Source organism: Cavia porcellus, unplaced genomic scaffold (genome assembly GCF_034190915.1).
Source record: "Cavia porcellus strain 051 isolate PalLab524CR breed Dunkin Hartley unplaced genomic scaffold, mCavPor4.1 scaffold_7, whole genome shotgun sequence".
NCBI classification, from domain to species: Eukaryota; Metazoa; Chordata; class Mammalia; order Rodentia; family Caviidae; genus Cavia; species Cavia porcellus.
The window spans coordinates 15,060,578-15,086,158 of record NW_026947490.1 but is presented as its reverse complement, the minus strand read 5'-3'; the positions used below and the strand labels follow the sequence as shown (position 1 = coordinate 15,086,158).

The following is a 25,581-nucleotide window of genomic DNA, read 5'->3' as shown; positions in this document are numbered from 1 at the left end:
GCATGACACCAACAGCCACATTTTCACCATTTTTATTCATTAATTTTGTCAGACGGTTTAGCGGGGTGCCTGGGGAGAGACGGGCAGGAGCTGTTCCCTTACCCCCTGTGCACAGGTCAGGACAAGCTGGGGGCCTCTAGAGGGAGAGGAGAACAGGGTATTAGCCTAATCCTCCTTAGATTTGTGCAAGGGCCCCCAGGAAGGACAGTAGGGGGCTGGAAATACCCTTCAGCCCAGGGAAAGAATATTATTTTAGGTTAGGAAACAGAAGCAAGTTACAAAGTTAGAAACCTGGAGTAGGGGTTGAGAACTCAAGAAAATACAAAACAAGAGATGGGGTCAGGCCAAGATCCAATGAGGACAAAAGGGAAGAATACCCTTCTCAGCTCCAGCTCAACAGTAGCTTCGGGTCTGGCCCTCAGAGTGGAGGGACCAACTGGGAGTGAGGTAAGGAGGTGGAGGACCAGCCCCCTCTCCCCTCTGACCCCCATTTCTGTACAAAGACCCTTGGTAATGCTCGCTCCCCCTCCCATAGGCTGGTGGGGATCCCCTGTAGAGCAGGAGAGGTTCAGGAGGGCCCCAAGGTCCTGTTACCCTATGAGGGGTATTGGAGCCCCAGGGAGCCCGCTGCTTCTGAGGGAGACGAGGTGCTGGGGGCCCAGGATCCGAACGACTTCTGGGATGGGCAGGAGGGGAAGAGGAGCAGGAAGAGGCAGGTGAAGGACCCCTGGGCCCTAGGGCTAGGTTGACATAGAGGGGCTCTGGCCGGGTAGGGTGCCGGGCAGGGTGCTGGGGGACCGAATAGCCAAGGTGGTCAGGTGGAAAGCAGGAGGGGGGCGGTGGGTAGCTGAGCAGGAAGTCAGGTGACCTGTGAAGTGGTGGTGACTGGCCAAGCATGCCATATGAGGCACTGAGCCTATCAGGGGGCATGGAGCGAAAAGGACTCCAGGACCGAGTGGGCCCAGAATAGGGGGAACCCTCACTAGCCCCAATCTCATAGTACAGGTTCTCTCCCCTGTCAAGAGGTGCAGGGGGGCCCAGAGAATTCCTCCAGACTTGGGCTGAGGAGTTGGGTTGAAAGGAGGAGGGGGCGAGAGGGTACAAGCCTGGTTTGGAGACCCCAAGGAAAGGTGGCAGGCACTCCCGGGGAGCTGGAGAAAAGACACTAGGGGTAGGAACCTGTGAAGGGACAGAACAGGGGGACTGGGCTGCCATTTCTGGGGCATCCCTGCACCCCCCACCAGCCCTAAGCTGGGCACTGACCTGAGCAGGGCCTCTGAGACCCCTCCTTGAGGTCCCCACAGGCCGCTGGCTCCGTACCAGGCTCCCATCACTTTGTTGCCTTGGTAGGTAGGGTGGGGGTCCTGGGGCCCAGACACCAGGGTGGGCTAGGGAGTGAGGGGGTGGTCCACTCCCTGAAGTTACCACAGGTTCCCCACCGACCTCCAGGGACAGTGAACGGCGGAAAGGGGAGTGTGGACTAGTTGAGGTGCTTGCATGCTCCTGCTGGCTCTGTTGCTTAGCCACCTGCTGAGCCCGCTCAGCCAGGGCCAGTGCCATGAGGCGCGCTGCGTTCTTGGGGGGTGGGGGTGGGGCCCCACCAGGGCGTAGAAGGGACAGAGGTGGGGGCAGCAATGGTGAATCTATACCAGGACCTACACAGAAAGGAATGGGAAGGGGATCAGGTGGGTCCTGGGGTAACTTCGGGGTTTGTGAGAGTGTGGGGTGGGCTGAGCAGGACTCAACATGCTGGCCTTGGCTTCCCCCAGGACCAGGCAGTGCCAGCTTACTGCTGATCTCTTGTTGGCAGGTGTCACTTAGCTGGGCCTCTGATCCATGCAGCAGCAAGGGGATGAGATGGGGGCGCAAGCCTGGGCCAGGGCTGAGAGCTGGTGTTGGGGTGACCGAGGCAGGTGTTCCTCCTGCCCCCAGCAGTTCTAGGACAGCAGGTGGTACAGACACAGCCAGGGGCTCTGAGATGTCCAGAGCAGTGGACGAAGCTGGGCTGGTGGGTCCTCGGGGTGAGGGAGCCTTGGGGGTTGCCCTGGGTGGGCAGGCAGAGGCGGGTGCTGGGGGTGCTGGGCTGGCAGGAGGTGCAGGGTCCCCTGGGGTGGGGCTGCTGCAGCGAAAGGTAAGCGGATCAAAGTCCAGGCCCCGGAGTCCCTCCAGGCAGCGGGGTGGGCTAAAGTCCAGTTCATCACCATCATCTAGCCAGGCTGAGGTGCGATGTGAGGGTGACCCGGAAAGTGGCCCCAGCCCAGCTGCTGAGGACTCAGATGATGATGATGAGGAGGAGGCTGACGAGGAGGAGGAAGAAGAAGAAGAAGAAGACAGGGTCTCGCAGGAGCCAGCAGGTGCTGGGCCCACTGGGAAAGCATCGCTGCTGGAGTGGGGTCGCCGTAGCCTGTGTAGCCTCTGGAGGCCTGAAAGAGGGTTAGGGAACATTTAGGGCTCAGGGGTCCGAACTCTGTGTATTCATACATTAGTGAGAATGGGGCATAGCTCAATAAAAAAACAGAAAAAGAACAAAGAGGAACCTCCCCAGAGAAGACCACAGAAGCTATGAGTCAGGGAAGAACTGTTGAGGTTTGCAGATGATAAGGCAAGACCATGAAGAGAACCATGATCCAAAGCAAAAATGAGTCTGGCCACCTCACAGGCTGTGAGCATAACACCACCATGATCTCATGCCTGGCTGCTGGGAGTCCAGGTACAACTCCTCATGGAAAACAACACTTGTCCTCTAAGTTGCTCATGTGTAGATACAAAACAGTACTACTTCTCCTGGCTATGTGGCAGCACAGTCTGCCAGGAGTGCGGGTTTGGCAGGAATTGTTTATAAGAGCCTCAAATCCATCTGGAATGGGCTGCGATAGCCACTCAGGTTAGAGAGCAATGAAATGAGGCTGAGCCACACATGTGGTAGTCTATAATGGTGTGTGAGGTACAGTCAGGTTCACATTCAACATGATAACTTTTTTTATGATGATCTGTAGCTTCAAAAGCAACCAGAATTAAATATGTTATTTACATATATACTATATGTGATAAAAACCTTCCAAGCAAAGGAATGATCATCAAATTTAGAGAATGCCTCTGGGAAAGGGGGAGCTCTCAGATGAGGTATGGGGGCTCTTCTAGTGTACCTAGGGAATTATTTAATTTTTTTCTTCAAAAGAAATATAGACAAGACATTTAAAAATTTAAAAGGGTGTCACATGAACCAATAAGTACAGTGCATAATGGACCAAAGGTGAGACTTTAACTTGTTGAAAACTTCAAATTAAAAATTATAAATTCCCAGGGGCTGGGGATTTAGCTCAGCGTCATAAGCACCTGCCTTGCAAGCAGGTAGTGGTGAATTTGATCCCTGGTACCGATAAAAACGAAAAAGACCAAAAAAAAAAAAGTCAAAAAATTATAAATTCCCAAGATCTCTCACCTAAAATGCAATGTTTGGAAGTAAAACTCAGGCCCCAGTTCCTCCCACCTCCACTTGGACACACATAGGACCCATCCTGTGCTCACCAGTCCCACTGGCCTGTGATGATAGAGACTCTTCACTCTTAGCCGACCTCAGTGTGACTGTGTCAGGTCGGTTGCCTGCACGGAGAGGTAGGACAGTATAGGAAAGCATGCCACAGACAACCACCCCTCATCCATGCTGAATGCATGGCCTCTGACCTGAAGGCTGTGGTGGTGCACGAGAGCCCCCCAGCCAGGGTAGAGGCTTCTTCCGGGGGATGCTGGGGCCCCGGCCAAGAGCAAAGAATGTCTTCCAGCTGCTGCCCCCTGGCTTCCGCTGTTTTTCCCCTCTCTCCCTTTTCCTCCTGCAGTTTGGATAAGAAACAGGAAGCAGGCTAAGGAACCAAGGCTTCCCTCTGCCCACACCTCCCACATCCTACTCACTTTTCCACAGGTGAGGCTGCAGCCTTGAGAGTTGTGGGCTCAGTGGGTGTTCCCAGCCGGCCCTGGGTACGAGCCTGGGCTTCTTCCAGTGTCAGCAGGCGAGTAGAGGGGCCACTTCCCGCAAGGGACTTGGGCCTGGGGAGAAGACAGCGGCCTGGGGAGGTCAAAAGCAGTGCAGCTATCAGCCCTGGGGCCACTCAAGGCCACAGGCAAAGCCAAGCGCCACAGCCCAAGCCCCGGCCCCGCAGCATGCCCACCCGGGCTGGCAAGGCAGGGGGCCAGGGTAGATCAGGCGGGAATGGGGACAGCAGGCAGGTAAGGAGGGGTAAGGCAGAATGAGCTGATGAGGAGGCAGCTCCCAGCAGCCAGCAAGGGCAGCGGCTCTGGTCAGTTACCTCGGGCCAGAGGGCCCTCCGACGAGCTGAATCCTGACTGGGCTGGGGTCCGGGGCAGGGCAGGGAGTCTGGGCAGGGCCAGGATGGGGTCAAATCTGGGGACCTCCCACCTCCTCCCAGGTGGACCCATGGCCCCAAGTGCCCCCAGGATCTATAAGGGGTGAAGAAAGAACGGCGTCCTGGCCAAGAAGTGGGAATCCTGAGCGTAGGAGCTGAAATGAGAAGGAGCAGGGGCACCGGGAGGATGGGCCGGGGCAGGGACCTTGAGGGGCCAGGAAGGAGATCCAGCTCCATTGGGTAGGGATAGGGCTGGGAGCCCACCTGCCCTCCCACTGCAACCCTGATGTCGCGGGGTCAGAGCCAGGATGTCAGGGTGGGATGGACATACCTGCAGGGTCTAGGCCAGCAGAGGTGAAGGTGTCACTAAACAGGACCTCCACATGGGTGAGCAGGAATTCCACCACCACTGACTGCACACGAACCTCCCGGAAGGCTGCCGCCCCACCCAGCCCCACTGACTCTAGCTCCATGGACCTGGAAGGGGTAAGGAGAAGGAGGCCAGGAGCCTTGATCTTGGGCTGGCAATTTCTAGGTGGACAATGGAGGGTGGCAATGGAAGCAATGGCTGTTTGATACCTCTGACCTTCTAGAACTGATCACATCTGGAAATCACATATTTGCCAACCTTACCCCAAACTTGCTCCCTCTTCCCCAGCTCAGTCAGTGTATTTCATCAGTGGCTCGGGATGAACACCCAGGTTGCCTCTGACCTCTCTTTTCTTCACACCCACATTCAATTGTCAGAAAACTCTGTCAGTTCCACCTACAAAATCGATCCAGAATCTAACTCTTCATCCCCTCAACTGCCTCAGTTATGGCTTCATGTCTGAATCTTGAGTGTCCCCTAAAAGCCCATGTGCTAAAGGCCTGGTCCCAGGGTGGTACTACTGGGAGGTGGTGGAATCTTTAAGAGGTGGGGCCTACCCTAGTGAGAGGGCTTTAGGTGATTGGGGGCAGGCTGTCAAAGGGGATTGCAGGACTCTAGCCCTCACTTTGTTTTCTGTCCCCTTGGCCATAAGGCAAGTGTTTTCTATTCTGCCACATGCTCTACCATCATGTGCTGCCTCTACACATGTCCAAAGTGTCAGTCAATTGATTACGGACTGAAACCCCCAAAACTGAACCAAAATAAACCTTAGCCAAGCATGGCGATACATGCCTGTAATCAGAACGCTCAGGCATTAAGGATTACAAACTGGACAACTTAGTAAAATCTTGTCACAAAAATAAAAAATAAGCCAGGTATAATGGCACATGCCTATAATCTCAGAACTCAGGAGCCTGAGGCAGGAGGAGCACTGTGATTTCAAGACCAACCTGGGCTAGTTTAAAGCCAGCCTGAACTGCATAGTGAGACCCTGTGTCAGAAAATATATATGTAGACAGACAGATATAAAGACAGATAGATACAAGCTTAGTGGTAGAGTACACTTGGACTTGATCCCCAGTGCCAGGATAAACACATCTTTACCCTTCATAAACTAGTAATTTCAGTTATAATGACAGAAAGCTGACCAACATACTGGTTCAGTCTCCATTCCTTTCTACATGGATGTCACAGTAGCCTTTTCCATAGTCTCCTGTTTCTGGCCCTTCCCCCACTGTTTCTGCTTGCAGCTAGAGGGAACTTGTACACCTCTGAGGCAGATCAGGCCCCTCCCAAATCACCCCTCCCCTGGTTGTACCTCACTCTAGCTAAAAGCAAAATCCTCACTATGACTTGTAAGACCCCCCCCCCCCCGGTCTGGTCCCCTAAAACTCTCTGAACTTCATCATCTTCTTGCTTAACTCCCCACTCACTGGCTCACTCAGCTGCAAACACTGGCCTCCCCACTGTTGCTCACCATCTCAGCTCCCACTGCCCGGTGTGCTCCTCCCTAGATGTCCACAGTTGCAGACCTCCTTCTCTGCACTCCTGTTCTTTTTTTTACTATTTATTTTCTTTTATACTTCTTATGCCCACATGTACCTTACCACTTATTTCACTTAGTTAGATGTTCCCCCTAGAGGGATTCAAATTCTTCCACAACAGAGATCTTGCCTGTGTTGGTCAGCATCAAATCTAGCAGGACTTACCCTGCTTCTGGCCACAGAAAGACTTCCTGAAGCCTTTCTTGGCATTCTATCTAAAAACTTCAAATTGCCACAACCTGGTGTACCTCCCTTCCCTGCTTTGTACCTCCCTCCTTGGCATCAGACAGTATTCTATGCTTTTCAGTGATGCTTCATTGTCCATTTCTTCCATGAGAATGTGAGCCCCTGGAGGACAGATAGCCTTGCTCACTACTGTGTCCCCAGTGCTGAAATTGAGGCCTGGTACATGGAAGGTATTTGAAAAACATACATTAAATGAATGAACAAGAGAACAAAAGCTGAGCCAGTAACCTAGGGTGGCTGGAGGTTACTTTAAGCCTATACCACTGAAGCCAGCTGAGAGAAGAGGCTGGTGAGTTGCTAACTTACCGGAGCAGGTTGGGTGCCCAGACAATGGCCAAGTTGCGGGCATGCATGCTGGTATTGGCACTATGTCTTGCCATGCGGGCCAAGTGCCTCAGCAGGTACTCTAGAGTCCTGGGGGTTGAGAGAAGTGGGGGACAAGCTGAGCCTACTCCTTTGGAACCCCTCCACAGCTCTTGTCTGCCCCTCAGTTTACCTGTAGTGTGGTGGGGGCAACTGCTGGATGACATCATGGACTCTCACCAGGCGTTCTTCCTCCCCTAGGACTGACATGGCCTCCTGGGATTGTACACACACATGATAGGGCTGAGCCAGATGTACCCACACACCCTCCAACCTTGCCAGCACCCTTACTCACACTGAATTTCCCATAGAGCTGGTAGGTGAGTAGGGGGTTTGGTAGCTCTCGGAAGTAGAGTTTGCAAAGGGAGGATACACTGTGGATGTCCTGCAGGAAGGCAGGGCCAGATAGTTCAGGAATCCTCTCACTGTCAAATTCATGCCTGAGACCACCAGGTCCAGAAAAGAAAGTTCAGGTTAGATGAACCTACCTGGCCATGTTCTACTGCCCCTACCCCAAACCCCAAGTGCCCACAGATGGATATAACCCTCTTCCCCAGGCCCAGGACTGGGTTATCCAAAGGCAAAACTTTAACAAATCTCCCAATAGCCTGCATGGCAAAGACAAGAGGGTCCCATATTCCAAAGGAGGAATTGAGGCTCTGGTGGGAGATGCCTCTGCCTGTAATACACAAGACTATCTGACTACGGAGTGAAGCATACTCCCACCTAGAAGTTGGGTCATTCCCAGCTTTAAGAGATCGCTGAAAAATGAAGTTAAGATCCTAGATACCTTTGCGCACAACTCTGGTGGGCCCCTTGCTTTTAGGTGAAGCTCCCCCTATGCACTGCCTCTGTGCTCTCACCTCATGACCCCAGCAGCTCCCATTCTTCCTACCTCTAGAATCTCACATGCACTGTTCCTCCTTGCCTCAGAACCATCTTGTGGTTTCCTCTCACTTGGAGTAAAATCCCCAATCCTAACAGGCATCAAAAAGGTCTTTTACCTTACTCCCAGGACTGATAATGCCATCTCTTGCTACATTCCTCTTTGCATTGGTACCCTCTCCACTATGACTTTGTGTCCCAGCACATCCACAGGGCCTGGTGCCTATGTCCTCCAGGATTCTCCCCCATGAGGACTCTCTGCCCCTACTATTAGCTGGGCCTGGTGTTGTATGCCTGTAATCCCAGCACTTGGGAGGGTAAGGCAGGATGACTGCTCCAAGTTTGAGGCCAGCCTAGGCTACCTAGTAAGTTCAAGGCTAGTCTAAACTACATAGTGAGACCCTGTCTCAAAAAAATAAACAACAACAACCACCACCATAACATCAACAAAAACTCTGCAGTTCTTCCTGGTTGATTATCATGATTCTCCTTATCCCAGTCTGTTTTTCTCCATAACACTTGTTACTTTCTAGTAAACTCCTTTTTTTTTTTCTCTCTCTCTCTCTCTAGCATGCGAGCCTCATGAGGACAGGAGCTTCTGGTTATTGCATTGACCACTGTGTCCCCACTTCCTCGAATAGTGCTTGGTATATAACAGGTGCTCAGTAAAGGTGGATCCTTCTGCTTAATATACAACTCTATTCCCAGATTCCAGGCTTTAGGTGTCACCTCCTCAAGAAAGCTCTCCTTTTGGCACATGCCTGTAGTCTCAGCGCTTGGGAGCCCAAGGCAGGAGGATTGCTGGGAGTTTGAGGGTAGCCTGAGCTACATAGTGAGACCCTATCTCAAAAAATTAAAAATAAATAAATAAATAGGAAGCTTTCCTTGACCCCAGCCTTTGTCCATTCCTGTTTTATGATCTCCTAACTCCTAATATCTGTGAACACAGCACACTGCATGGGCTGGAATGAAAGGGTGCTTGGCAAATGCTTGAGAGAGGAAAGCATTGGTTGAGGACCTCACCGTAGCCTCTGGATGTTGGAGGACACGCCTGAGAGCCGGTAGATTCCATCCACCACCCCATGGGCCTCAATAAACTCAGAGCAGCAGCGCAGCACTTGGGGCACTGGGAGAAAGCAGCAAGGTCAGGGCCAAGCAGGTCATATCCTAGGTAGGAAGGGTGTAGTGGGGTGGTAGTCTGTGGCCTTACCATCCTGGCCTGAGTTGCTGAGATGCTCTCCAAGGTCACAGCCAAATACTCTCTGCCGCAGAATTCCCCGCTGCCGCAACCGCTGCCGAGAAGGGCGGGAGCGCATGAAGGTTCGGAGGAGGCCAGCCAGCTTCCCACGTGGCCGGGGCACAGCTGTGGAGGCAAAGGCAAGCCACCCAGGTCAGCTCAACCCTAAGCCTGCTGGGGCAAGAGGCTGGGACCTGAGCCCTTGTTTCTCATACCTGAGGTGAGAGAAGAGTTACCCTGGGGAGCTGGGATGCCACACAGGGAACCATCAGCATCTATGGGGTGGAAAACAGGTAATAAGGATAGGTTGTAAGCAGAGGACACAGGAGGCCTCCCACTCTGTCCATAGCACTTACCTGCCTTTAAGCCAGGACCTGGCCTCTCTGTGAAGAGTTCTACACACTCGCTGGGGAAGAAACCAACCTGAGGAAGGGTCATGGTCAACATGTGGGCCACACAGTTGCCACAGTACCTCACCCCAACATCTACCCCAAGCCAGGCTCACCTGGAAGCCCCGCTTGCCCCGCCACCAGCTCCGATCCTCTGTGGGTGGCATGTCGATCACTGAGACGATGTCTCCCACCTAGGAATGGAAAGCGGTTTTAGAAGGGAAAGAACAAGTGGGGAGCTCAGTTGTGGTCTGCTCCCCCACATCCTTACCTCAAAGGAGAGCTCATCTGGTGCCTGAGCTGTGTACCGTTTGACCACATGAGCGGCAGCCACTGCAGGGATATTGAGGGAGGCCTCCTCACTGAGGAGCAATCGTCGGCCATGATTGTCCAGCTGAGGAGGTAAGACATAGCAAGGAGAGGTCAGTAGAAGATGTTTAATAAAAGTAAACAAGATTCCTCCATGCCCAGTGAGGCAAGGCTTGTTCCCCACCTGAGAGCTTCTGTCATTCAAAATTACTGGTCAAATACTTAAACTTTTGTGCTCAAACCAACCCCAATATCTGCCAATCACACTTGCCTGCGCTGAAGATCTCACCATATATGCTGGCACCTTCATCCTCCATAACAGACAGTGCACACTGATGATCTAAAAATCCTTTGGTTTAAGCCATGCTTAGCCAGGTTATCTGAGTTACTGCCTAATCTATTTCTAACTGTTATACCTTCAAATCCTCACAGCCCAACACCTGCTACACACACACACACACACACACACACACACACACACACACACTTTCATAGGCATGCACCCACACAGACACTAAAATACCAATGCCTCCTCCACTCCTGCTCCTTTCTTTTCTGTGCCCACACACACACTAAAGCTGGTTCTTGCACCTCAGACACCCCTTGCCTGCTCCCAACTTCAAGCTCCCCCCTGCCCAGGCCCACCTCCATCCAAGTGAGCACAGGCCCACAGTTGAGGTTACTGTCCACCAGTCCAGACAGGGTCTCCAGATACTGCAGCAGCAGAGGTACCAGCATCTAGGGGCAGTTTGTCAAAGTGAGCTCCCGTGAGCAGATGCTGAGAGGGTAGGGCTCTTTGCCCTCCCACACTGTTTAAGCTCATCTCTGGGCTGGGCTGAAATTTAACATGGATGTATGTGTACTGCTCAGCTTTTAAAGTGCTAAAATACTGTCATATTAATATGTGCAACTAATATGGCTACGCTGACCCTCCCGTAGAACTGGTCCTCCCCTCATAGTTCCAAAATTAAAGGAAGTCTTCAGAACCCTGGTCTATTTCTAAGGCTCCTCCATTGTGAATGGTTAGAAATTGACCACAACAGTCTTCAAATATTTATCTTCCTTGCCTTGATGGTTTCACACCTGGCTGATGAGCACACTCTAACAGCTGAGGCAGGGGCTGAGACAAGTAGGCTACCTGGGCAGCCCTAGCACCCTCTGGGGGTGGAGGGAGCTCTGGAAGGCAGGAAAACCTCCGGTCAAATATGCATCGGTGCAGGTGGGCATCCAGGGAACGGAAGTCATCGTAACTACGAAGAACTGGCCAAGAACGGCCCTGTGGGAGCAGATAGACAGAAAGGCACAGTGCTCTTACTACGCTGTGCTAAGGAATTCGGCAGCCGGTTCCTCAGTACGTGAGAAGCAGGATGGTCTCACCTGACAGGTTACCTGCACCCCAAATACCAGCTCATTCTCTCCAGAGAGGCTGGGGCCTTCACGCTCTGGAGACAGTAGGAGCTGCAGAAGGAAACAAAGGCCCAGGTTAAGGCCTGGCTTTTCTCCCAGTCCTGACTTCTATAAGCTGGTACTATCTAGAGATAAATCTGTGCCCTGCTTCCAAACCTCCCCAAGGACAGGGTTTGGGGATGTCTTAGAGCATAGAGCCCTGACACAGAGCTGACACCTAAGAAAAAATCGTTGAATACATAAGTCAAAAAACAATGGATGAATGAGTTCTCCCCATCTGTCCCAGCCCCTGCATTCCTGCTACTGAATGCTCAGATCAGTGAGGCTGCCAGTCACAGAGCAGTTTTCAGGAGAAAAGCAGCTGACACTGGTTTGGGGTTGGGTAGAATCTCTCCTTCCCATCTGATTTCAAAACATCCATACCTGAATATGGCCAAAGTCAACATTCTCATAGTGGAAATGGGCACAGTCGGCCAGCCGAGGAAAGGGACCTCGAGGAGCTGAGAGCCTGGGAGATAGGCAACACATCACCAGCAGCTCCTTCCTCTAGCTGCCCTCCCTCCTAAGATAGGTCTTTACTTCCCTCACCCCTCACCTCTTCCCAGGCTTCCCCTTCACACTGGGCCCTCCAGTAGAGGGAACAGGCTGCACTGAGCCCTCCCCTGGGCCATCCAGGCTGTCAGTGCTTCGGGCCTGTAGAGCAGAGAGAAGAATCAGAGGCCCCCAGAGATGGGAGCAAATAGACAACGGAGCATTGTTATCTGCCAGCCTGGCCCTAGAGGCTGGGGTGCTCCACACACCGTCCTGAGGACCGGGTAAAAGGGAGGTCAACAGGAGGTGAAGGCTGGAGTAAGGATAGCCCTGCTTCTTTGTGTGTGGTCTGGAGTGGAGGACTGGAGAGCAGGGGCTAAGGGCAAGGCAGGCAACAGAAGAGAGTGGATGCTGGTTTCATCTCTTTCTGTATAAGACCCTCGATAGCCCCTGTAGGGGACAGTCATGTCCTGCCATTGTCTGAACATTCACAGTTCATGTCTTGTAAGTCTGCTACTTTTAACCTCTTCCTTTCCACTAGCTTCTTCACAAGTTTCAGGACCATTTCACAAAACACAAATCTGGTCCCGTCTCTCAGTAGTTCCTGGCCCTCCAATGGCTCTGTTGTATTCAAAATGAAGTCGGGATTCTCTAGTCTGATATACCCTGTGCTGTCTACCTCTCCTGTCCCACTCTACTGCCCTACCCTCAAAGCTCTTGAACTTCAAAGAATCCAGCAAGTCTCACATTTTCATTTCCTCAACCTGGAAACCTGGTCCTTGCCTGATCAGCAGGCTCTCTTCTTTTTCTTTCCTCCTCCTTGACCCTTTAGGCTGTCCCCAACATCTCTTCAGCCGTCTTGAGCATTCCTGAGATGCCACTCTCTGGTGACAAGCCCATCTCCTCCACTGGATTTTTACCTCCCCAGAAGCTGGGCCCAGGCCAAGACCCCCATTATGCCCAGCACAGAATTGGTGCTCTTCACTGGGAGGAATGTACCAGATTCTTCTCTGAGTCCCCAACACCCAGGGCCAGCCCAGTCACACAGCAGGAGCTGAGTAAAATCTGATGAATACATTAACCAGCTGCCAGATGGGTATTCAAGAATTGACCAGACTGGGCTCTAGCTTATCCCTCCTCCATGTCCCTGCAACCCCAAGTTCATCCCTGGGTCTCACCCTCAGGGTCTGTCCCCTGCCAGCCCATGAAGCTCCCCAAGGCAGGATGGGATCTGACTCTCTCTGTGTCTGGAGCATGGGGCCTGCACAGAGGAGGTCTCAGTGAATGTCTGTTGAGTGAGGAAATGAATGGATGAATGAGGGAGCAGTATGGTGGGTGAGGGAGATGGTGGAGGAGGGGAGACTGAGGACAAGAAGATGGAGCAGACCCAAGGATGGAAAAGGGTAGAGTATTGGTTTGTTGAGTGAAGTATGGAGGGGGATAGCTGGAGAGGTGAGGGAAAGGTTCAGATGGATGGCAGTGGGACTGAGATGGAGTGGAAATGAGGGAGACCGAGAAGAAAAGGGTCAGGCTGAGGATGGAGCAGGGTGGGGGTGGGGCTCAAGCACGAGGAAGGGGCTGTTGGGAGGAGGAGGGGGGCTGCACTGGGGCGGGTGAGGATGCCAGGAAGGCTGGGGATGGAGGCTGGTTTCCAGGGATCCTCGAAAGAGCCTGCGGGGATCTGCGGGGGCCCTCCGCTGGACCAGCCCCTCCTCCTGTCAAGCCGAGGTCCTCCGCCACGGCCACCCAATTCACGGCGTGGAAGGAACGCGCGCGGAGGGGGCGGGGTCGAGACCAGGGCTCGGACCCTGCACCAGGCCAAGGGAGGACAGGGTCTAAGAAGGGTGAGGGGCGGCGCGGGCCTCGGGGTCGGGCGGGGCCGGGGGCGGGGCACGCAGGGCGGGGCCGCGCGCGGACAGACTGACACGCGGACAGACAGACTGACGGCCTTGTGGGCCCCTCACCACCATGGTCGCGTAGCCTCCCCTCAGGCCCCGGCCGCGTTCCACCATTCGTTCATAGTCGTCGGCACCGTCGCCACCGCCGCCGCTACCACCGTCGCCGCCATGGCGACACAAAGGGGAGGGCGCGAGCCGCGCGCGGGCCCCTGTAGACCCCGCCCCTAACGGCTGCCCGAGGCAGCAGCGCGCGCCCACGAGGGCGGGGGGGGGGGCAGGGAGCCGGGACGCGGCGCCGCTTCTCATTGGCCCCGCCCTTGGCCTTAGGGCAACTCCCCGCCCACTTGTAGTCTTTTCATGGGCTTTCTTTGCTTTGGGCTCCACCTCTAGCTGTCTCTTCAGTCCCGCCTTCCGAAGTTTGACAGCGCCTCGCCCATGACTGCTTTTTTAGTTATCCCCCCCCGGAGACACACCCCTCAGGTTCTTTATGCTTTGCATCCGACTCCTCTAACACCGGTTCCCCTTACTCCTCTCTCCGTGACACTCTTCCGACAATTTTATGTGGAGTCACCCACGACGAGGGCTTTGTTTCATTCCTCAAGCAGCTTTTCAAAGCCCTAGATTCTCCAGTCCCATTCTATCAGTCCCGACCCCGACCCCACCTACAGAATCAGGAGGGCGCCCCTCCCACGTTCATCCCCCCCCCCCCCGCTTCACGTACCCGGGACATAATTTTAGATTTTAAGCGACCTGACCTCACCCTGCCTATTAGACATTTTCCTTGTCCTCTCTTCTACTGGCCTCCAGTCTTCTTTTTCCTGGGAAAAAGATTTAGCCTGCAATACTGGCACACTATTATAGTCTTGCCTCCCACAAAGCCAATCCTCATCGTTTCTACAGCTGACTGAGACGTGCCCAGGGCGCTGTCACTGGTCATGCCCTCAGCAGAGTCCTGTCACCTCAGAGGCCAGATATGTCTTTCGTCCGTTCATTCACTCAAAAACTGATCACTTCATTTTTCAAAGTGCTGGAGACCAAGGATCTCGCTCAAGGTAGGTAAGTGCTGTACCGCTGAGGTACAACCTCAGCTCAGCTCTCATCACTTTATTCATGGACACATCAATAATCAATAGAGGGAAGCTAAGTGTGATGGCATGTGCCTGTAATCCCAATGTGTAACCAGGTCCAGCAAAATAAATATTTTAAAATTAAAGTGTTCTATGGAAAAAATTAATTATGAATTGGGCAAAGGCAATGCCGGGGTGGGGGCAGGGGCAGAATCAGCTTGAAGTTATGTATTTTTGTTTTGGGAATTTTGTTTGTTTGTACTGAGTACTGAACCCAGAACCTTCACAATTAAATACATATCCATCCCTTATTTCTTCAAGACAAGGTCTCCTAATTTGTAAATTGCTCAGGTTAGGCTAGAACTTGTGATACTCCTGCTTTAGTCTCTCAGTGTTGGAATTACAGGAATGTACCACCACGTCTTGCTTCCCCTGATAGTTTTAAATCATGGCTGCAAATTTTTTGGCATTCCACTCATTGCCAGATATCCCATGTCCGCAAACCTGAGCAGAACCATGCTAACTTTAAACACACAGAAAATAGTGAAACTGACATTATAAGACTTCCAAGGGCAGCTAGTAAAAGGCGGTACAGGTTTCTGTTTGTCTACTAGAACCATGAGGTTCTAGCTAAGAAGCATGATGTTTTGTAGAGAAGTGTGGCTATGTGGAGGTGGCCATGCTTTGGAGAAACTCAACTGAGAGAGAGAGGTTGTATTGGCATTACAGCTGATCCTGCTGAGCCCAGCCTCTAAGTTTTCTCAGCCCCAGTGCCAGACTGTAAATGAAGTTCTAAAGGATTCTACTCCATGATTGTCAGGTCACCTTTAAGGCTTCCCAGATTCCATAAAAAGACAAACTCAGGGGGCTGGGGATATAGCTCAGTGGCACACACACTTGCCTGGCAAGCACAAGTGTTGGGGACCACAAATTCACAGTAACTGGTTTTGTGTATTTCCCTGTGGGATGAAAGGAAGGATAGGGATTGCTGATACCACCGATCTGGGATTTCCCATTAACTCTTTCAAGTCATCTCAGGATTATACTCAAGGACAAGATACTTCTAAGCATAAGATCATCTATGTCTTCTTAAATTGCCACAGGATTATACTTAGGTCAAGATAATTCAAACATAAGATTACACCCTCTAGAGTCGGAGTCTTTTCCTAGGTCCGCCTATTACTGTATAGACCAAATAAATAGTGGCTGTTCTGGAAGTAGAGGAGGTCAGATCCAGAGACATTGATTTCCAAGCCATTGTTGGAATATGATACTTGTCTCTGTTTTTTATTTTTCTCAGGATATTCTTGAGACCAATCAATTTAGCCAGGTTTTCGATATTGCCAATCAAGACTCTTGACAGGGTTCCAATACAAAAGATCCTGAGTTCAATTCCTGGTACCAAAAAAAAAAAAAAAAAAAAAAAGACAAACTCTCCCCAGCTTTGTTCTGTAAAAATTCCTGACTCAGAATCCACGAATATAATAAAGTGATTGTTTTATGCCACTAAGTTTGGGATGACTTGTTACCCAGCAATACTAATTAGTATGGCCCCTTCTATTTCATTTAAATGTATAACTTGTTCAAAAAGGTTAAAAATAAACATTTATCATGTCTGATGAATAGAAACTGCCTCAGCTATCCTTGCACTTGTGATGCACCAACATCAGTCTCCTGAATACTAGGATTAAAAGCTTTCCATTCCTTTGTTTATCAATACAGATATCAAGACAATTCTGGTCATATATTTCAAGTTTTGTAAGTTTTTTTACATCAAATTGAAAATTTTTACAGTGGACATCCATATGTCCATAGTTAGACCCTACTATCAACATTTTACTATACTTGCCTTATCTCATATCTATCTACTTACCTAACTAATCTTCACATGTACAAATTCGCCAGTACAAACTTCAGAGTACTATGCTATCCCTTAAATATTTTAGCACATATATCTTTAGCTAGATATATATTTTTCTTTTGGGATAAAGTGTATATACAATGAAATTCACAAATTTATACAATTCAAAGTCGTCTGGCCTCAAACGATGTTCCTTCTCTGCGCAGCCGCCTCCTTAGAGACCTGGGGGATGATCTCGGTGGAGGGGACCAAGATTTCAGGTCTTCCATGTGGTCAGTCAGGAGAGATATTTGTGTGTCGACTTTCCTGGAGAGAAATCATGGAGCAGATAGAGTGGGTGCTCAGGAGTAGGATGTGGTGCTGTGGATGGGGCTCCAGGAAGGGAGGAGGAGGCACCCAACCCAAATGTCTGAGGATCACCTTTTCTGCAGCCGAAGCTCCGCCCTCTGTGCTCTAAGCATCTGCAGTACTGGGTCGTCCTGAAACTCGCTGCCATCAGAATCTGGGGTGGAAAACAGTCAACTTTAGGGGCTAGGTTCTTAGCGGGCTGGCCTCCACTAAGATCCCAAAGGGTGTAAGCAACCTGCTCACCTTCCGCAGCCTCTAGAAGTTCGGCCGCCTGGGAGAACAGGTCCTCCTCGGATGGGGCATGGTGAGCCTCGGGAGAGGGCAAGGCCGCAACCTCAAAAGATCCCGACTCCAAAGCCGACGACGAGGCTTTGGGGAGTGAGGACTCTCTCTCGGCTGGAGAAGGCAGAATTCTGCCGGGTGGGGACCCAACTTCTGCTGAGGGAATGACAGTGCTTTTTGGAAGCCTTGACTCCTCTAGGGAGGAGGTGGCCCTGGCACGGGGCGTACTAGCCTTAGACCTACTCCGAGATTCCGAGGGAGGGGGCGTGGCCTTGACTCCCGGGGGCCCACCCTCACTGCGAGGGGGCGTGTCCTCCAGGCCTTCTGGGAACAGCCGCGCTGCCACCACCTGGCCCAGGGCTCCCCTGAGCTGTGTGCCTGGCTCCTTGCTGGCCGCTGTCTCTAGACCCACAGGATCCCTACGCGAAGCTCTGGCCTTCCGAGGCTTGGGGCCCACCTTCTCTGGTTGAGCAGAGCTACTTGGCTCAGAGGTTGGTGGGCTGTGGTGAGTGGCTGGGGCTGTGGAATTGGTGGTGGCAGGAGCTGGGCTGGAGGAGGCCAAGGGAACTGGGTTGGAGGCCAGGGGAGCCGAGGTGGGGGTGCGGGGAGCCAGGCTAGAGGTAGGGGGGGCCGGAGGAGCAGAGGGAACCTCGGTGGAAGCCAGCGGTGGAGGAATAGTCCCGAGAGATACCCAGGGACTGGACTGTGGGGCCCAGAACAAGCGGTGGGTGCTGGGGGCCCAGAAGATATGAGGAGCGGTCCCTAGGGCAACAGGAGACCTCTCCACATAGAAGGCCTCTGGAGGACTAGGATGGGCCACACTGCCCCACTGTTGGACACAGGTAGGCTGGGTCTCCAGGGAACCAAGAGTCACTGCAGAAACAGAGGGCTGTAGATACAAAGAGATCTGAGGGGGAAGGGCTGGAGGACCCCGAGTCCCCTTCATCCTCCTTCTTAGTCCAGCTCCCCTCAGGATCCTCCCTCTCTCCTTACCCGAGTGGCAAGGGCAGGAGTCTGGGACAACACCCAGGTTCCACCACCCTCGACCTGCTTAGCCTGTTCAAGCTTCCGCCGCTGCCGCCACTGGTACAAAATGTCATCCTCTGGCGGAAGGGGTGCTGGGGAGGAGGCTGGGGCTGGAGTAGAAGTGGGGCCCTGAGCTGGCGCTGGGGCAGCTGTGGGGGAAGTAGAGGGGACAGTGATGAGCAACCCAGGGACAGCTCACACCCACACTCTACAGGCTGCTCAGTAATGCCCAACTCCTCTCTGGAAGGGGCTAGTCAGGAGAGAGGGCAGCTGGGGTTCTCAACCTGTCATCTTCCACTTCTTCATTCATCCAGCAATATTTATTGAGCTCTTACTATTTTCCAGGTCTAGTGTTCTGGACACTGGTGGTGCAGCAGTAAATGGGGCAAACTTTGGAATGTCCCCACTGTCTCACCCTGCTACGCCCTTCACCCTGGTCCAACCTTATCCCACCTGGATACAGCAGCCACTTCCCTGTACTCCAGACTCTCCTGACCTCCCAATCTGCTCCCTACGCACAGCCACAGGAAGGCTGTGGTCCTGGAGTGTTCGGGGCCCTCTTGGTTATGAAGCCTCCTACCTGTACCTCCCTCCTTGTAAAAGGCCTCTAGAGGCCTTTGAGCTTGTGGTTCCCCTCTGTCTAGATGGCTTTTTCCTCATCTACCTCAGGCTTCCCCCTCCTTCTCTCATCTACTTCAGACCTCTTCTTTTCTTTCTTTCTTTCAGTACTGTGAACTGAACCTAGGGTCTTCACAATGAGCCACATCCCCTGTCACTTTTTATTTTTTTATTATTTTTGGTACTGGGGATTGAACCTATGACCTCATGCTTGCCAGACAGGCACTTATGCCACTGAGCTAAATCCCCGGCCCTCTTTTTCATTTTGAGAGAACATCTTGCTAAATTTCTCAGGCTGGATTCAAACTTGTGATTCTCCTGCCTCAGCCTCCCAGAGTGCTGGGATTACAGGTATATGTCACCATGATTAGCTTGATTCTGGTTTTAAATGTAGTCATTTTCCTCCACTCTGCTCTTTAGGCTGTAGCCCAAGCCAAAACAGCAGCATCTCTCATGGGGGAATCTTTTAACATCCAAGAAAGATTATACTCCCTCAGTGCTCACATCTCTCTTGAAATTCCTTTGCATTAATAACCAGATAACCAAATACCTCACCATGCCTTCATGGTCCACTATAACTGGGTCCTTGCCAACCTCTCCCACCTTATGCCATGCTATTTCATCCCTGGTTCTTGCCTATGCTGATCCATTGTCTGTGTCCCCTCCCACTTCAGGTCCCATGTACATAACATGGTAGAAGGCTCTTGTCTATTCCTGTCTTCCTCATGGAGGTTTCCACTTAGTACCTCCTCCAGGAAGCCCTCCATGACATCCCAGCTCCACAATCCGCTCCCATAAATCTTCTGTTTCTGTGTTTCACGTGTTTGAAGGATAATGTAGCAATTCTCTGCCCCACACCCACCACACTATGCTTCTGAAGGTGGGACTATGGATGTGTAGTTTGCTGTAGAATCCTCTAATCCTGTTTACAGGGTCCCATTCATGGTAGCAGTCAATGTTTGTTAAATGAATCAATAAATACATTTAACTGAAAAACAACCTATGGAGTAAGTACTAGGTTTATCTTCATTTTACAAATGAGAAAACTGAGGCTCAGGAGAGAGATGAATAAAAGGTAAACCTTGAAAATCATGAAGAATCAGAGACCAGTCTGGGGAGGACTGCACATGCATGAACACTTCCTGTTAACTTGTGCTTGCCTGTCCCCACTGATGGACCTAGATAGCAGCTGTCTTGTACACCATGGTACCCTAACATCTAGGTACAGAGTAACAGTAACAACCATGACAAAAGTAACAGTAATCCAGGTCCTTCATCCCTTCTCTGAAATGTTGAGAGGTTAACTGTCTTTTTTTTTCTTTCTTTTCCTTCCCTCCCTCCTTCCTTTCTGTTTTTAAAGCAGTATGAATTTATGGTCTTAGAACTGAGTTATAGACCCAGCTCTTTTATCTTTTTTTTTGAGACAGAGTCTCACTAAGTTGCCCAGGTGAGACTCTCAACTTGTGATCCTCCTGCTTCAGCCTCCCAGAGTCCTAAGATTACAGGTATGTGCCGCCATGCCCAACAGTTTTTACCTTTTATCTAAGTTACACAGTTACACAGTTTATAGAGGTTAGAAATGACCCTGGTTAGATATGAGTTGGGCAGTACCCAACTCAAGCACATGAAACTGAGAATATGCAACTTTTTTGACTTATTTCAAAAACAAAAATTCCTGCTGGGCATGGTGGCACATGCTTTTAATCCCAGAATATTCAGAGGTTGAGGCGAGAAGACCACAAGTTTGAGCCCAGCCTAGGCAACTTACTAAGTGACATGCTGTCTCAAAAAATAAAGGAAAGCTGGGGATGTAGCTCAGTGTGAAGGACCTGGGTTCAACTCTCAGTACCATCACCACCACCACCAAAAAAACCCAAAACCAAACAAACAAAAAACCTATGGTTCAGTGTGCTATGAACATAGCAAAGAGTATGAATAGTCACCCTAAATGAGATCCATACAGATTGTAAATTAGCCTCATAGGTCAGATATTGGTGAAAAAGCAACATGGTGTGAAATTTGTAAAAGCCTCTGCAGTATGGAGCTGTTGTTCAGAATTTCACAGAGAATGGCATGCCTGTCATGCTCATGATAGCTGAGAACAGAGCCATGCTAAGTGCTTCTTGTTTATTCATGAAGTCATTTCATCCTCATAATGAATTCCTTTAACAGTGAATAGGAGAGGAATCCAATTAATATTCCTATTTCATAGCTGGGGAAATAAGACCCAGAGAGGAACAAAAATCACATAGCTAGTAAGTGGCAGAGATAGAATTTGAACCAGGTTACCTCCAATCCTTGCCTCTCAGCACTTACCAGCTACTCTGGACCCGGAGTCCTTGTTGGACTCAGGGGTGAAGGTCATGGAGAAGGGAGACAGGCCATCGGAGCTGACAGGGAAGGAGGAGCAGCTGGCATCGCTGGGACTGAGGGATGAGGAGGAGATGGAGGCCTTGCTACAAAGAAAAGGTGGAAGTGAGGCAATGGAGGTAGTGTGCTGGGCCACACCTGTACGATTGGGAGGGGTGACAGGGAGGGACAGGCACCTGCGTTTGAGCAGTGTGGCAGCTCTGCTCTGTAGGCTCAGTGTCTCCAGATCCAGCATGGATGAGTTCCATGTGTTAAGGCTCTGTGGGGTAAAGGGAGTCAGAGTTTAGCCTCTATCCAAAGGCTGCTGGGAAAGGAACTCTGGACAGAGGGCCTACAGCGCAGGTCTGTGGTGCGTGTTACCCTCATGATCTGTTTCTCCTTAAGGAAGAGTCTCTGTGGTCCTCTCTGGATCCATACCCTTCATATGCAAGTCACTGTGGTTCAAGGGTTGACCTCACCTGACCAGACCTGTCTACCAGAACATGCTATCTTCTGGTTCACAGTAACCAGTCCAAGGATGAACAAACAAGAGTGAGCCCCAGGGGTTTAGAGGGAGGTATGGCAAAAGCTCCCACTTCCCACTGGAGAGGGCAGTATGGAAGTATAAAGCCAGTGGGCGCCATGTTGGCTACTGTGAGGGGAAAGCAAGCCTGAGGTTGAACCCAACAAAGAGAAACAGAACTGAGAGAGTTGGGTTGTTCCCAACATTGCCAAAACACCTCGATCTGGCCATGTCTGAAGGCATCTACTTTTAGAGTTTCCAAATATATTTAACAAATCCTCTTTTCTTATGTAAACTCCCTAGAATTGGGGACTGGCTCTAATTCTATCCTAGGACTGGTACTGACAGTTCAGGCACATAGGGAAAGGGAGTTGATGAGGATGTCACCTGCTTTATTTTCTGAAGGGGAGCCACAGCCTGGGAGGTGCTGGCAACCTTGGCTGGAGCAAGAACTGCTGGACTGGGCCTTCCTTCTGGTTTACTGGGTCCTGCTCAGAAACCTGAGTTAAGTTACATGGGCCAGGAAGAGTAGCTGCAGGGAGCACTGATCAGGAAATGTTTTAAGCTGGGGGTGAGTGGGATGAAAGGAGGTACCGGCTGCAAGTCGACTGCTGGGGTCTGAGGACTCAGTCTGCAGCCACCAAAAATCAGCTGGGGTTGGGCCTGCATGCTGTCGTTCCTCTCGGCTGGTGGGCTGAGCTTGGCGGAACCTATTTATGTACCTGTGAGCATTAGAGGATGGAAGATAGAGTGAAGAAAGAAGGAAGAAGAGGAGAAGGAAGTAGAGAAGGAGAAGGAAAAGAAGAGGAAGAGAATGATGAAGAGGAAGAAAAAAAATAAAAATAGCCAATGTTTCTCAAACACCATGGAAAGCATGTTCAGCAGCCCAGATAAAAACAAATGCTTTCTAAGTGGTTACCAAAAGCTAGTAGTTGTCTTCAATATTTATTTTCCTTTCCTATATAGTAACACAATTTTTATTTTTAGTCTGTCTTGTTTGGTAGCAGTAGGGACTGAACCCAGGGCCTCATTTATTCCAGTCAAGCACTCTACCACTCAGCTACAGTGCTCTTAGTCTGGTAACTCAATTTTTAGCTGGGCACATAGCCACTATTCAGTGAGTTACATTTGCTGTGACTTGTGATTACATTACTAATAGGCAATGAAGAGATATAATTTTGGGAAGCTGATGTAGTTAGGAACTATTTTGGTCCATGAAGAAAAGAACAAAGGGCCAGAGATATAGTTCAGTGGCACAAGCACCCACTTGGCAAGCTCAAGATCCTGAGTTCAATCCCTAGTACCGGGAAAAAAAAAAAAAAAAGCAAGTAAGCAAGCAAAGGACAACATCCTAGGGTTTGGAAAACAAAGATTAAAGGAATCTGGATGCCTTAAATCTCAAGAAGGGCCTGCCATATCAGCCCTGATTGCTTCAGTCTAGATGTGAGAGAAAAATGTTATCACATTTAAACCACAATTAACTTAGGACTCTGTTACAGTCGCTGAACATGTACACTATAAATCCAACTACTATGTGGCAAGCACTGTTACAGATCATCACATACAGTAATTTATTGAAAGCTTAAACTATTCTATGGGGACAAGGAATACTGAAGCAGGAGGAGCACAAGTTTGAGCCTAGCCTGGGCAATTTAGCAACTTAGACTCTGTCTCAAAATTTTAAAATATATAAAAGACGGGAGCTGGGGATTTAGCTCAGCGGCATAAGCACCTGCCTTGCAAGCAGGCAGTCGTGAGTTCAATCCCCAGTACCGATAAAAAGGAAAAAGACCAAAAAAAAAAAAAAATATATATATATATATATATATATATATATATATATATATATATATGACTGGAGATGTAGTTCAGTGATAGAATAACCCTGGATTCAATCTTCCAGTACTTCCAGGCATGGGGAGGTACACTTGTAATTCTAGGATTTGGGAGGCTGAGGCAAGACGATTGCCATTAAGTTCAAGGCCACTCTGGACTACATACACAGTGAGTCCAAGGCCAGTCTGCACTAAGTAGCTAGACCTTTTCTCAAAAACAAACAACAAAAACAAAGCAAAACAAAAATCACTTCTCCTAGTATCATAAAACCAAAACAATCAGAAAAAAGCCATAAGGGACATGTACTGTTAATTGCCCAATTTAAAGAAGAAATTGAAAGCAAGATCAGACATATTTGAACCTACGTATTCCAGCTTCTTCTTAACACACGTGGAGTATTTGATCCTAACAAAGCACTGCATAAGCAGCTCTCCGTGATGATTATTATTGAGTCCCTGTCACTAAATTCTTTCCCCTCAAGGCTTCTGGTACTTACTTTGCCACCACAGACTCCCCACTGTCAATCAGGGTGGGTGATGAAGTCTCCATCTGTCCCTCAGTAGTGCTGGGTGGGGATGAGGTCTCTGAACTGGAAGGCCAGGACTCCTCAGACAGCTCAGGGGACCTGGCTGAGGTACTGGGAGCTTGTTGGAGCCTGGACCTCTGGGAGCTGGATAGGCTCAGGCCCTATAATAGGGAAGCATAAAGAAGAAAAGTGAGGTCTGAGAGGTCATCCCTGCAGGGAAGGCAGGAGGATCGTTGAGAGTTCGAGACCACCTTGGTTTACAGAGTGAGCTCAAAGCCAGCCTGAACTACACAGCAATACTGTCTCAAAAAGACCGGGGAGGGGACCCGAGGTGGGGGTGGGGAGAAAGCCTTAGACCGGACAGGAAAAAATATATCACACAGTGTTACCTAGAGGGATTGGGGCTATGATGAGGGATCCAGGTGGTAGACAGCTGGACAAAGGAAGGCCATGGGAGAGAGAGACCGTTTCTTTATTTTTTATCGCATGCCTTCCTTAGTGATCACTCCCTTGCCATAAGGCTGCTCTCTCTCTATGCAGGGTCCTCACCTTGGGACGCCAGGTCTGGCTGCAAGATAGCTAATAGTGGCTTCTATCCAGAGAAGCCTCTCCAAGGGAACAGTCTTGGATGGGAAAAACTGACAGGCTTCAGGAAAAGAGCGGGGTTGGAAGGCAGAATACAATAAATATTCAGTGTGTAATGATCAAATCAAAGTAACTGCATTTACATCTCTTTACACATTTCCAGATGATTCTGGAGTTCGGGTAGAGAACCACAACTACACTGTATACTATATATTATCCATAAATCCTGGGGGTTGGGGGTTAGGGAAAAGTATAGACATTACACTCCATGATTCTGGGCTCCTCCTAAGTAAAAAAAAAAAAAAATCAAAGACAACACCGATGGCTGTCTGCGAAGAATTTCAAAATTAAGAAACTAAAACAAAACAAAACAAAAAAAAAAACCCCTCAATTTCCAGTTGAACACCCTTAGGAGAAATAATCCCTTAGGGCTACCCAAAAAGACTATATAAAAAACATTTTTGGGATCCTCGAGATCGGGAAGTACAAGGCGCCAGCGGCCAAAGGCTGTTAAGCATCTTGGGAATTGTAGTTCCAATTTGCTAAACCCGAGACTCCGGACCCAAAAGAAACTTGTGTTGCTCTCGCCTTTGATCCTCCCCAGGCCTCCTGTAATTTATGGAAAAGGGATCGGCCTCACCTTCGGTCCATCCGGCCGCCACATCAGCGCTCGCGCCTACTCTATTACTGGACAGTCCTGGCGCGCATTTTTGTCTCTTAGCAATGCTCTATGAGCCCCGCCTCTCTAAAGAGTGATTGTTCAGGAAGAGGGAGGCTGTCCAGGCGACCAGTGATAGGGAGGAAAATAAAAGTTACTGTAAGGTGGCCAACGGAAGGCGTCTTATGATTGGCTTTAAGGCCCACCTGCCGGAGAGCGCGCGTTTGATTGGAGAATCTGTAGTGTGCAGCAGTAATTGGCAAGATCATGAACCAATGGAAAGGATTTGAAGCTGTGCCCTCTATTGGACACAATATAAAGTCGGCAAGCTTTCCTACAGTGTGGCATTCTCGCCGTTTCCC

At 50.3% G+C, this 25,581-nt stretch overlaps 2 protein-coding genes across 14 annotated transcripts; both read right to left on the bottom strand.

The window, feature by feature from the left end:
* Positions 1-16: 16 nt before the first annotated feature.
* Arhgap33 (Rho GTPase activating protein 33) lies at positions 17-13,818 on the bottom strand. Of its 7 annotated transcripts, none has more exons than XM_063252599.1 (21): positions 13,607-13,818; positions 11,707-11,804; positions 11,535-11,619; positions 11,082-11,162; positions 10,843-10,980; positions 10,350-10,442; positions 9,667-9,789; positions 9,512-9,589; positions 9,363-9,429; positions 9,222-9,281; positions 8,980-9,132; positions 8,793-8,895; positions 7,180-7,324; positions 7,018-7,100; positions 6,828-6,935; positions 4,693-4,838; positions 3,910-4,063; positions 3,685-3,860; positions 3,529-3,603; positions 1,791-2,423; positions 17-1,655 (listed from the first exon to the last, which is right to left on the bottom strand). In XM_063252599.1, exons 1-21 carry the CDS (start codon positions 13,652-13,654, stop codon positions 394-396), a joined length of 3,909 nt encoding a protein of 1,302 aa, XP_063108669.1. In that variant the 5' UTR covers positions 13,655-13,818; the 3' UTR covers positions 17-393. The 7 variants fall into 7 exon arrangements, with proteins under 7 accessions (XP_063108669.1, XP_013005262.1, XP_013005266.1 ...); XM_013149808.2 differs by adding an exon at positions 12,821-12,903 and having other exon boundaries at positions 17-2,423; positions 13,607-13,745; XM_013149812.2 differs by adding an exon at positions 12,821-12,903 and having other exon boundaries at positions 17-2,423; positions 3,685-3,830; positions 13,607-13,745.
* A 2,514-nt stretch (positions 13,819-16,332) lies between these two features.
* Positions 16,333-25,381, bottom strand: Proser3 (proline and serine rich 3). Of its 7 annotated transcripts, none has more exons than XM_063252603.1 (11): positions 25,202-25,381; positions 23,947-24,137; positions 22,209-22,336; positions 22,002-22,102; positions 21,289-21,371; positions 21,059-21,198; positions 18,092-18,273; positions 17,342-17,987; positions 17,060-17,254; positions 16,889-16,970; positions 16,333-16,774 (listed from the first exon to the last, which is right to left on the bottom strand). In XM_063252603.1, exons 1-11 carry the CDS (start codon positions 25,223-25,225, stop codon positions 16,633-16,635), a joined length of 1,914 nt encoding a protein of 637 aa, XP_063108673.1. In that variant the 5' UTR covers positions 25,226-25,381; the 3' UTR covers positions 16,333-16,632. The 7 variants fall into 7 exon arrangements, 6 of the variants coding, with proteins under 6 accessions (XP_063108673.1, XP_063108675.1, XP_063108672.1 ...); XM_063252605.1 differs by having other exon boundaries at positions 17,060-17,251; positions 25,202-25,380; XM_063252602.1 differs by having other exon boundaries at positions 17,060-17,987; positions 25,202-25,379.
* Between the last annotated feature and the right edge of the window lie 200 nt (positions 25,382-25,581).

Excerpts from the sequence above, each read along its gene's own strand:
- Proser3 (XM_063252602.1), bottom strand. The coding sequence starts at position 25,225 with ATGTGGCGGCCGGATGGACCGAAG. Across the intron at positions 22,103-22,208 it reads CAGCAGTCGACTTGCAGCCG|GACCCAGTAAACCAGAAGGA; the intron begins GTACCTCCTTTC and ends GTTTCTGAGCAG. Across the intron at positions 18,274-21,058 it reads CTCCGGGTCCAGAGTAGCTG|CTGCCCCAGCGCCAGCTCAG; the intron begins GTAAGTGCTGAG and ends CTTCCCCCACAG.
- Arhgap33 (XM_013149808.2), bottom strand. The coding sequence starts at position 12,898 with ATGCTCCAGACACAGAGAGAGTCAGATCCCATCCTGCCTTGGGGAGCT. Across the intron at positions 11,805-12,820 it reads GCAGGGGACAGACCCTGAGG|GCCCGAAGCACTGACAGCCT; the intron begins GTGAGACCCAGG and ends TCTGCTCTACAG. Across the intron at positions 7,325-8,792 it reads TCCAACATCCAGAGGCTACG|GCATGAATTTGACAGTGAGA; the intron begins GTGAGGTCCTCA and ends TGGTGGTCTCAG.